The sequence below is a fragment of the Dicentrarchus labrax genome, unplaced genomic scaffold (genome assembly GCF_905237075.1).
Source record: "Dicentrarchus labrax unplaced genomic scaffold, dlabrax2021, whole genome shotgun sequence".
NCBI lineage: Eukaryota > Metazoa > Chordata > Actinopteri > Moronidae > Dicentrarchus > Dicentrarchus labrax.
The window spans coordinates 18,201,726-18,214,481 of record NW_026136709.1 but is presented as its reverse complement, the minus strand read 5'-3'; the positions used below and the strand labels follow the sequence as shown (position 1 = coordinate 18,214,481).

Here is a 12,756-nt window from a genome sequence, read left to right as displayed (position 1 = left end):
ATCTATCTGTTTTAAATATGGTCCTGGAGGAGGCCATCATATCAGACCCTGTCTTTAACTGGCTGCTTCTTGCTGCATGGTCAAGATTTCCTCCAAGGTTTTGAGCGGGTCATGCTCAAGCTCAAAATGTGAGGAAATGCAAATGAGCCACAACAACATCCTGAGGCTTTTCAACTTAGCAGGTATATGAGGGAGAAAGAATGACCTCCATATTCATGACCCATGTATGTGATCTTTATACGGAACCTAACATGGAACTTTTAATATTTCATTGGTTTACCAGACCTGGTTTAGGTAATTTATGAGGGTTTGTTTTTCCTTTCTTAGTATCAATTTTGGTCAACAAGAAATGGGAGGTGCTGAGCATAAAATTGTGTTTTAGTCTGACTCAGTTTATTGTAATGTGAAGTCTGATGTACCTTCATTTACATATTTATCACCTCACCTCACATATGCACAAACCTCTAGGCTTAGAAATGTTGATGAGTGACGTGACACAAAACTGACTCAACTTAAGGTCTGAATCAGGCCTGAAGGCCAATGGCATGTTTTCCACAAATTAGGCTCAGAATTCGTACTAGCCAATACTTAGAGGTACCTGTCTGCTGAAAATGTCTCTGAAAATGTATTTCAGTGACAAATACATTTCTATCCATCCATTTAACAGAGCTGCACAGGCATCCTTAACTTCCTCCAGCTCTAGGGGTTCTCAAGGCGCTCCTAGATACGCTGGGAGCTGTGGTCTAATCACAAGTGAGCTATGACTGATGGGATGAAGACAGAAATGAACTTGTGTCAGTTGACAGAAAAAGGTCATATGGCCTTTTTATTTTATTTAAAAATACAAAGATTCATTTTCAGACCATTTTAAACCAATACATTACTGTGTGTGAATGATAATTACTTTATTTTCTCTTGAGCCTTCCTGTTGTTGATTATTGCATACAGTCGGCAAGTGTCTGTAAGATATATGCACTTTTGTAGCCAACTCAACGGCAAAATGCATCTCTGAGACAAAAATAAATACAATTATTCTAGATATTTGATACCAAACCTGTACATAAACATAAATTAATGTATTAGGCACTTCAATCTGCATTCAATATCAGAAAGGAAAGAGCAATCAGTCCACTCATACTATTGAAAAGATTAGAAGGGAAAGTAGTAGCAAGATCCGACGCAACAGGCATCGTTACTGGCTTAAGGCTATATCCACTTTTAAAGAGTTAAGGAATTAACAGACAAGCGTATAGTATTAAGTTGCATCTAGTTGTGTAGTTGCAGATTGCACAATGATTCTTATTTTCAGGTGATACACTAATGAAAACATACCTTTGAATATTATATTCCATTTCTGCCAATAGATCCTCTTAAATGTTACACACTGGACCTTAAAATTGGTAGTCACTTTATTATACAACATATCCTGGTACCAGTCTGAAAACTATGCAACTCAAAAACCAAAAATTTGTTTACAGTCTTCTTTATAAAACTGTATCTGTCACTGTAATTTAAAAGGAAAGATTGAGTGTGTGCGGCAGATGGTAATTGGGTCAGGGCTCTGGATTTGAATGAATTTTTAAAAATGTTTAAGCTAAACATGGTGTTAAGTTGCTCTCAAAGATATCTTTGAACAACTTGGGCCAGCAAATCTGTGAACACAACAATGACCACTCACTACAATCACCTTTCAAGTCGATATGGTGAACTTACTTGTTTACACATCCAGCAGACACAGTGCAACATTAGCTTTCATTTTGAGTTGTATCTCAGCCCCAAAACACTCTGTTTTAGATCTGTTTTTGGTCTCCACCAACTCCTCAGGGAAATATCTGGCATTTTAGCTGCTAAATGCTCCACTATGTTCACCAGGCAGGGGCTAAATGTGTCTGTATGCGCTTTGGTGCTGGGCACGTAGTGTACAGTGGGTGTTTAGACCATTTTTACAGCCTGCTGCAGCTGGAAACAACCTTATACAGCTAGTGAAACAAACTTGCAGGCATGGCAACCAAAACAATGAGCTGAAAGACTCTATAAAGCTCTGTAGCACTGCAGAGTTGATTATAGCCACTTTAAATTTCAGGGTTTCACCAGCCTAGTAAATGAAAGCACATTGCACTTCCTCACACCAATAAATACTGAGAGCTGAAAAGCCCATTGCATGTATCAGCATCACCTCAATACCTCATTCATGCATGGCACCATACAGATTGAAATTAGTGAAAACAAAGGTGTTTGTGGCTTTTTTAACACCTTCAAAGTCAAAATAAAAAATGTCAGCAGGCATACATTGGTGGTGGGAGTCGTTCCAAGAGAAGCAGTGCTTTGCTTACTACACATGCAAGGAGATCTCTGAAGGATTACACAGCCGACTGTCAACGGGGGGTACAGAGCTCAGGCTTAAGGAACCAGAGGATTAGAGTACAAGGGCTTGGAGTCTTGTGTCCAACCCGAGATAAGACAGCAACTCGGTACATCAACCACAGAGGAGGAGGCGTTCACACCACAAGCGCCGGGACGCGGGGTCACCCTCGTCACTTTATTTACTCTGCCTTTTCCTGTGAAGGTTTTCATCACACAAGTTTTGAGAACAACAGGAGAATAATGCATTGCCTCTCTTTGTAAATATCTGCTCAAAGCAATTATCAATGCAGTAAAGAACAGGGAAGGGCCAAGCACCTCTTGTCCTCAATAATTCCTTTATAGATGTCTTTAAATCATTAATGGTCACAGCTCTGCACCGCTGATGAATGGGTTCAATTTAGAGGAAATCATGAATTTAATTAATTAAAGTAATTAGAGGCAGGGCTCGTCCATACACATGGAGACCTTATGGCCCGAGGATCTCTGAAGGCTTTTGTCTTAATCACGACAGGGATGTCAAATAAAAGACAAGAGAGCTTGAGGACAGTTGGAGGTGTGACAATCGCGAGTCTTGGCTCTCTCCCGCTGCACAGCGAAGGGCCAAAGGAGCAGTTTGAGGGCTCATTACAAGCATAGAGAATGTAATGTCAACCCAAGGCCACAGCTCTTGAATTTACTACTCACCAGTCCTTTATCCAGCTGTCATTGTTCCTGCCTAATTCATGAGAGCGGAGATCAAGGATGGGATAGTCATTTAATCCTGGAAATGAAAAAGGTGTTCCAGTTTAGGGAAAGTCAATCCAAATTATTTTTTTTCCTCACAGGTTGAGGTTTGGTGTCATGGTGATTTCTCCTTGCATTATGGGTTATAAATATACACTCAATGGCCGCTTAGTTATGATATTAGGTAAACTTGTACAGTCTAAAACTCAAATGCAATCCAATACAACAGCCCTGCCATGATGTCTACCTTTGTTCAGTTTTTGGTGATATTGTTTTAAATATGTGTTTATTACTGAGGTCCAGCTTGCACTGGTACTGGAATACATAATCTTGAAAGGTGTTTCATAGTTTTTATCCTCCCTGTTTACATACATGAAGGGATGCAGACTATTAGACAAAGCTCTGAATATAATGCAGTCCAGTACAACACCATCACATCATAACTACCTCAGTGACCTCAGTGCTAAAACACATACAGTAATAGATTGCACCTCGATGACGGTGTAAGAAAACATTATAGGCATCATAAAAGTCACCTTTATGGCAGAACAGTTGTATTGGATAGTATAAGATTGTACAAGTGTACCTAATAAGTGTATCTTGAATGTTAAAAAATGTGAGAACACACAGAAATCAGTAACTTTCTTTAAAAGTGCTGTAATTCATTTTCACTTGGCAATTGCAAATAAATGTGGATTGAACTCTAAGCAATAATCCCTGCTTATCTGAAACAGTGGGGAGCAGGTGTGAATGTGCATGAATATAATCAACTTAATCAACGGTGGCAGCTTTGAATACTCATGAAGGAATTGCAGAATTACTGGGCTCAAACAGAACATTTTAGTATTTTTAATATTGTTTTTTATGTCTTTGTGTTCATGTCACATATGTGGTTTCTCCTCTAGTTATGTGAACATGTATCTGTGTTTTTGCATGCAGAAGATGATCCTTGTTTTAAAAGACATGCAGTTTGTACTGATAAAGGAGTTATAAGTCACATTCTGGGTCACATTCCTCAAAACAAACATCACAACAAATTTGCATTGTAAGTGTGCACTCAGAAATGCATATTGTTCTTGACAGTTGGACGCAGCCTGTATATGCAAGTGGCTGAAGAATACCTGTCTCCCATTCAGATTAAGCATGCCACATTTATTTTCATTACTGGCAGATGACAGTTGCTCACCCAAGATGCGGAAATTGATTAGGAAACCTGTTTTGTACACAGCTGTGGGGAATAAATAATAAGAAAAAATTTTGAAGATCGGATCCATCACATCAATGAGGATGGACAAATATTGAAGGGACACAGACAGGGCAAATTGAGTAGCAGATGACAGCCTTGTGGAGCAGAAAGAATCTATTCAGGGTGTTTGTCGTTTTTTTTGACATCCAGCTCACCCTGCTGGTATCACCTTTCATTCTGACAATATTGTTAGAACAGGATGTTTGTTGGACTTACAGGGCAAACAACCTGGGGAAGAAGCTAAGAAATAAATAAAGATACCCTTTAAAAGCTGTGCTCTATCTGAGTCCATATTGAATGTTAATTTACAGCCTCGTCTGCCGAGCGGTGTGAGAAGTGATTTTAACTATCAACCTGTAATAGAGATTTAGACGTCGCCTGAGTTCTCTTTCATACAGTCATCCTTTGACCTTGGTGTTTTAAACTACCTGTAATATAACCTGTCATGACTAAGAGGTGATGATATAATCTAGGTGTCCTTCTACAACCGGCTTGGTGATAACTTCTCCAGCTTCACCACGCTTTTTTCTTTTCTATTATATTGTTCACATCCGGGGCCAGAGCCTGTTAATTCTTCTTTATGGCCAGAATGGAGGACTCTAATCTTCAATTTCCATGATCACTTCATTCTGTAAAAGCCTGTAAAATACATCTCATGTTAGAAAGTGAGATTTTTATTAGGATGTTTTCGTCAAAGTAAAATATCACCAACTTGTAAGACAGCACTTTCTGTCAGATGTTACAATATAGGCTCAAGCTCAGCCAGATATGTGCAGCTAGCAATTAAAGTGAAATATTCGAGCATAAACCAGTTATTCATCTGACCAACTGAAAGAGGCACACTCATGGAAAATGGTGCCTTTTTCAAGGTTATTTCAACAATGTCTATTGTTAATGATTTCACCGCTGCCAAGTGTGTGGTAGGCGTCAGCTTTAATGCCAACACTGACGTACAGTCTAACAGCAAAAAATAGCCTGGACCATAATGGTTGTTTGTGATAATTTATCAATTAAATGGCTTTTCCTCTCTATTGTCAAATGGATACTAATTCTTTGATGTAACATTACACTGCTCGAAAAAAAATGTGGAACTAATAAAAACAGCCCAGTTGTAGCAACAAAGCTCATTTATACGAAAATGAATGGCCTATTGAAATTGATTGGCAGTGATTGTCGCTGATTACGTTTTCTCTGGGAAATCTTCAAAAGGTTTTCTGCCTTACCTTCCGAGGCACGGCTGTCAGCTCAAGTCACATCAACCACGTTCTGTTGGTACATTTAAGGAGAAATGCATAAGGAGTCATGTCTGATGTCTTCTTTTCTGCCTCGGAGGAAGAGTGGGAGAGGACAATACAGTATTGCACGCAGAAACAGTTGTCAGTTGTCAGCAGAGTTCACAGTCGAGTTTGAAAACAAATTTCCTTCTTGTAAGCTGGGAGGAAGATTGGGGATTTGGGGGTCACTACTGGCCACTAAAACAAAATCAGGCTCTATATCTTGACTTTTATCTGCAGTAGGCTACTCTACTGCATAATGTCAGTTTTTTTCCCCATGAGACTAAGGTAATATAACTGTATGGTATAATTCCTTTAAACAGAAAATGTAATATATATTGTACACTGTAGTCAGATTCCTTCCCTTTCAATCAAACATTAAAGATAAGATAAGATAAGATAAGATAAGATAAAGAAGTTTCTTTATTTATCCCCCTTAGGAGAAATTCAGGTTGACACACCATTGCAAACTGTCTGCAGTCGCTAATAGAGGATGGCGTTGTGTTAGCATTATGGCTAACTGATTTGCGCATTAACACAAACATTTTGTACTTTGGACTTGTGTTATTAATTAATTGGTCTGTTTATTTAACTGGGACCATACAGGTGAACACTATTACATAGGGATAAGCAATGCAACAGATAATGCAGTGTACGCTACTAAATTATTTCTATAAACAATAGCCTCAGTGTAACACAGAAATACAGGACACTCCTGGGTGATGAATTATAGGTTTATCTTATGGCCACCATTTTAAATTATTTCAAACATGTCAAAATTTGTTGTTACAGTTGAGAAAAAATCAATGCACCATGGTTTCTGAATTTTACCAAAAAATTACCAAATTTAAGCTCCAGACTGTGTTTTCAGTTTACTCAACACCATTATCTTTAGCTTACTCAGGGCATGAAACAGAATTTTAAGCTTGGTGACTGGATGGTCCACAGACCTTATTTCAGACATCTAACCAAAGAACACTGACTTTGAGGCGAGGGAACTGGAAGTGGGAACTAACTAAGTTTCGGGTTTTCTGGAGAAAAACTGACTGATGAGAGAAGAGAGTCTGTGATTGGTCTGCGAATGAGCGGGCGTCATTATGCAGATTTGATGTGTAGGAGAGAGAGTTGAAATAGATATCACATTCAAAGTATTAGCAGCAGCAAATTTACATGCAAATTAGGGCAAAAATCACCCTTTTAAATCTACTTGATTTATTAAATGTGGGGGTTTTCAAATTAAGGTGTTAAGGTGTTAATCCACTGGCTGGATGGGTTTTTGCCCTCTTATATATCTTAATAACACCTTGAAATTAGAAGTGTTATATTAAATATTTCAAATTAATGTATAAGGTAAAAGCCATATAGCCCTTACATTATGCTTGTCAGTTAAGGGCTTTTTGAATTAGTGTTTTTAAGGGAATTGTTTTCACCATTTTACCATACCAAATATCTTTATTCACAATTAAGGTGTTACTTATGGTGTAGGGTGGTAATTGAAGGGATTCTCTTTCATAATGTTATACTGCATAGATTGGAAGCTCGGTGTATCCCTTTTGGATAGATAACTTGCATTATTTTGGTTAAATTCAATTTGGGGAAAAAACCTTTTCAGTGTACTAAGAGCAGTACAGTGCATCCAAACAGATGTAGAATATTTCATTTAACCAGATAATCTGCCTTTCACTGTGTACTAGCATCAGAATTTGACAGAGCATCATAAACAAACAACACTTGAGATGTTTGGGCAACGAAACCACTATCCTGCCTCTCTCAGATATCATTTTGTTTTCATAGTTACATGTTTTCCCTCTGCAAACCAACAGGAGCAGTTTGTGGACCCTAAATCAGGAACTGGATGGGTTACCATCTGTGCATGCTAACAAAGATTTTCAAATAAAATAGTAAGAGTAATAATAAAAAGGAAAAATGGAAGGAAAAAAAAAGGTTTTCCCAACTGTATCTTTTTCTAAAACTTTGTGTCATAAAATTCTTTAATCTAGAGTTTTATTGAGCCCTAATTAGTGCAACACAAAGATACAGTGTCCTCCTATGACATTGCTGGAGGACAAATTCAAACTCTTTGACTCTTTTAAAACCAAAAAACTTAGCAGTTTTGGGATCCGTGTGATATGAGATGCATAATAATTGAGCTTTGTCTTTTTTGGTGGTGGTGAAATGCCTCTTTAACACAGCACAGAGTGGTTGCAGAGCTCATTTGGCTTTTGAATTAGAATCAACAGATTGAAGCTACCGGAAAAGATGCTCCTAACTAATCTGCAGGAGGCAAATGGAAACAATGGCAATGGAATGATCTCCAAAGGCTAGGAGTTACACTTTAATCCTGCTTTAGCATCCCGGCAAATGATGGCAACAACAGAAAAAGTGTTGTTTGTTTCACAGCATTTAAGGCCGAGAGCCAGAACAGAGCACATGTCAGATCGTTTGGTGCTTCTGAAGGTTTCTGTGGAAATGTGCTTTAACTCTGGCATTTTGTATAAAAATGAAACTGTACAAAACTAAAATAAACACAAGTCCCAACAAAGGAAGACAGTGTAATGACTAATGACTAATGAGATTATTTACCGCCTGAGAAGTTACATTTTCATTGCTTTCTCCCTTTTTCCCCCCTTTCAAGTAGAATTGGTCACACGCTCTGTTGATATGATGACTATTTCCACATTTAGCTCTGTTTGACTTGGCTTCTGGATGTTGTCTTGGAAACTAATGAAGGGCTGTCTGCCCACAGGAACAATGGTAGTGCAAGTGGCAGCCACGGATGCAGATGACCCGACATACGGGAACAGTGCCAGGGTGGTCTACAGCATCATCCACGGACAGCCCTACTTCTCAGTGGAGCCCAAGACAGGTAGGAACAACATTTGTTAGACAAAAGTGATGGTGATTTATTGCAAAGATATGGCCACAGTGTGTTGTTCAAAGGCCCTGAAAACATATTCTCTCCCTTTTACTATGGCTCTTACATAAACACAATTCTTTGAGTGATTTTACATTAGAGATTTCCATATTTGTCTTACAAGTTTGAAGTAGGCGATGCTTGGGGGGGGGAGTGATATCATACAAATACAAATAAATACCTTAATAACAATGGCATGATTTTCTTTGATTGTTGATTTAGTCAATAATATTTGATGTTAAAGAAAAAACTTCCTACAACCATGTTTTGAAAACCAAGGAGACCAAGACACATGGATTTTTTGTTTGCTTTGTACTCAGTGGCCACTTTACTGGATACGCCTGTATTATCCGTTGCAATTCAATACAACAGCTCAATACAACAGTTTTTACTGAGGTAATAGTTAAAAATGGTGTTGTACTCCACTTCATTATATCAAGAGGTGTTTGTAATTTTCTGTCCACGATGGGGGCACAATACTAGAAACCCCTCTCAATACAACCCGGTGCAGTACAACACCATCACCAATTCAGTGCTAAAACACATGATTTAATAAACACCTGTATGACAGTGCCCAAAAAACAGAACATTATAGGCATCAAAAAAAATATTGTAGAACTGTTATATTGGATTGTATTGGGTTGTGCCTAATAAATTGGCCACCAAGTGTATTTCCCAAGATTCTCTTGAGTTAGTAGCTTTAAAAACATCATAATTATGCAACCTGACCATGTGACCTGACCAGAGGAAGGTCCTTAGAAAAATGTCTCCTGGTGACGGTATGCTATACTTCTGGATTTACCTTAGTGATAAAATGCTTGTCTGAGGCATGACATAACATAGTGTAGCAGTAGTTCAAGTAGAAAAGGGCCATAAAGTCAACACACACACATATCTACTGTAACACCAGTACACCATAAGCTACTGGTCATACCAGACCAAGTAATGCTGTAAAAGCAAAACCCCTGATTGCTTTGTAAAGTTACATAGTGTGGCTGTAATCATACTGCTCATCCTGAAAAATACACCAGCCATAAGTGCATTGATGCCAACAATAAAGACACCACTGACAATTTTATTTTGCAATCAACAAATTGAAGAACTGAATTTCAAAGAATGCAGCGACAATCAAATTGTACCACCACTTTGTGCAATAAAGATAACATGGATCAAATTAGAAAACAGTAAAAAAAAAAAAAAAAAAAAAAAAAAAGCCTGAGAAAAGGGGCTAAAATAAACTGCAAGATAAGATGTGAGCTAGTTTGTTGACTTGTGGGGCGTTTTATCCTGAGAAGTGCAGCGGCAGTCCTCGCTACATCTTCATAGCTGGCTCATTAGCCACTGCCCTGCCGAGGCTCGGCTACTTCATGCAAAGTACTCTTGCAAGAAAAAAAGAAAAATATGGGCCATCCCGTAATATTAGGCTTCATCCTCTGCTTCGTGAGCAACACATACACACATGCTGGGATTCTATGAATGTAGTTCTAATTCATGAACTGGTGAAAGCCACTGCAATGCAGGGATTTATGACGTTTATTTTTCACACTCAGGCAGACAGAGAAATAGGAGGGAAGCTTGACAACAAAAACTCCACGGTGACCTGTAAGGTTCACTGTAAACATTCAATAAGCCTAACCACCGGAAGAAAATGGAGCATTCAGGAAAAATGAATGTAAATCGCAAGAAACGAAATGACTTCATACTGTGTTGGCATTATGGATGTGGTGTCAGAGGAGGAAAATATGTTGTGAGCATCAACATTTCAGCACACTTAGCTGTGAAGTCTGCACAGTATCACAGAATTTCTATGTTGTTTTTCACTTTCTAGAGACCTTCGACTAATGAAGCCTCCTGCTGAAGCTTTCATTATGGAACATTTCCATGTTTCCATGTTTTGGGGCGAACATTTACATGTTTTATACACTCTAAATGAAAAGCTTCCTCATGGATACTCTTTAAGCTCCGACAGTTCCACTGGGACTTCTCAGAGGCTGTAAATCTTTGATTTTTTTCTAGAAGCTAAAACTTCTGTGGGCTAATTAATGTTTTAAAATACTGCAATCACCTTCTTTAAGATGACTAAGAGGGATTGGAACTTGGGAACTTGTGCTTCGATGTTTCTTTCTGCAGTTAATTCAAATTGTGATCACCTGACACCCCTGGATGTTTATAAATGAAGTCACCAAGAGAGACAAAAAATAGCTGCAATTTGGTTGGTTTAGCCAAAGTACAGAGCAGTCAGATCAGTCCAGGTGGCTATTTCTCTTTAAACTGCAAAAACACCCAATTATATAGATATTTTAGAGAAGTTTATATATACTTAAACAATCCTTATTTATCTTTTTAATTAACTGAGACATTTTCTGAACATTCCTATGGCTTCTTGTGAATGACCTGTTCATCTTCAATGATATGTTGCAGCAATCACCTCTTAATTTTAATAAAGCGTCTGACTCCACAGATTCATTGCCTTTACAAGAATGAACTCCTCGTGCTGGTGTCTCCTGGCAGGATAGGCTAACACTTAAAAATGAAGTACAAAACTGTTAACTAAAGCTTGCAGTTAGATCTGCTTTCTCATTCCTTAAATCTGAATAAACAGATTTTTTGCCCACACTTGAAATAAATTCACCTAAAAAGTGAAGTGCCAAAATGTCAACTGTATTTGATATTCTGCCTCTCATTCCTTCAACAGTTTACAATACAAATTGGTAAAATTGAGAGTTGCAATGATTAGTCAATCAATTGATTATTTGATCAGGAGGAGATTCATCTGCAACTTAATCGATGAATCACTGATCTTTCCAAATTCTCAAATGTGAGGATTTATTGCTTGCGTCGGTCTTACATTACAGTAAATTTTATATTTTGGGGTTTAGAAATGTTGGTTGGACAAAACAAGACATTTTATGAACTTACTTTAGGCTCTAGGATATTGTAAGAGGCTTTTTTTGTTTCGTAAACCAAACAATCACTTAATCAAAAAATCACTTAATCAAGAAAATTAACCTCTTAGCTGCAGCCCTTGTAAAAATGATTACCTTTTGCTGATATTTTCGAGCTGAATCCCAACTTGTTACGAATGTGTATTATGTAAAATTGAAAATAGGTCTCTGACAAATACTTTTCCAGGTTTAAGAATGGAAAGTTGCTTTGTATGGCTGTAAGTGTAAAACCGAAAGCTCACAGATAAATCCCACATTGGTACTCTTTCTGTAGGACAACGGTTTATTAACCTGTCAAACACACAGCACACACACACACACACACACACACACACACACCCAAATGTGTGCCCAGATACAGCCCTTGGGCCCCTGCCAGCACCTTGGGTTTCTGCTGCCCATCACTGCCTGACCACGACTGATTATACTTGGCTCTCTTTCCATCCACGTAGAAGGTGATTGGATATCATGGTTATGAGATGCAATATTGGTGTCAGAATTGAACAGCATGGATGACTGTCTGGGAGGTGTGGCTCCATGTGGGACTTGATGCAGAAAAGCATGAAGACATGTTCTCTTGTTTGACAGGAGTAACCTTCATAACAACCTAGTGTAAAACAACGGCTTATAGAACAGTAACTTGTGTGTCAAGGGGGAAATCCTGCAGGCTTTTATAGCAGCGTTGTTACTGCTGAGAAGTCTCTATTGGTTTACAGACGTTCTTTGACAGATTTCCATTTAGATTCTTTTCCCTTATATTGCTCCCTGAAAAAGCATGAGACACAGCCGTAATTGAGAGAAATATTAGGAAGTGTTCACTCGGTTACCTTAGTCTTCATCTTAATTTAGTTACCTTTCAAGAAGGACTACCTGGGGGAAATAAAAATTTATGCTACTAAAAAAACGCTCTGCTCGTTTCCTGTAAAAACCAAGATTCTGTGGTGTCATCAACATTTAACACTGCCGCACCTTTGACAAACTTTTGTATTTATTCATCTATTTGTGGTTTATTTACCTGACATTTTTGAAAAATCCCAGGAACTTTTCTTCCACGTCAGTTCTATAATTACATTTGTATCAGTATCAGTTATATTTAAGTTATCTGTAAACAACTTATCTTACTTAGAAATGTTTATTTAAAATTTGGTCATCCATTTTATATAATTCATTCAAATTTGTTGCTACTTCTTTTTTTTAAGATGAATTAAAAAAGAGGACCTCATTTATCATGTTGTGTCCAACAGAAATGTCTAAAACAGGGACGGGATGGATTTTTGACCACTTGCCTCT

The 12,756-nt window shown here is 38.0% G+C and overlaps 1 protein-coding gene across 1 annotated transcript in view; it reads left to right on the top strand.

Annotated features, from left to right (window-relative positions):
* LOC127369555 (cadherin-7-like) overlaps positions 1–12,756 on the top strand; it is a 94,381-nt gene that overhangs the window by 41,648 nt on the left and 39,977 nt on the right. The window contains exon 4 of the mRNA XM_051411038.1: positions 8,354–8,473. Within this exon, the coding sequence (XP_051266998.1) occupies positions 8,354–8,473 (120 nt within the window). The remainder of the gene's footprint in view (positions 1–8,353; positions 8,474–12,756) is intronic.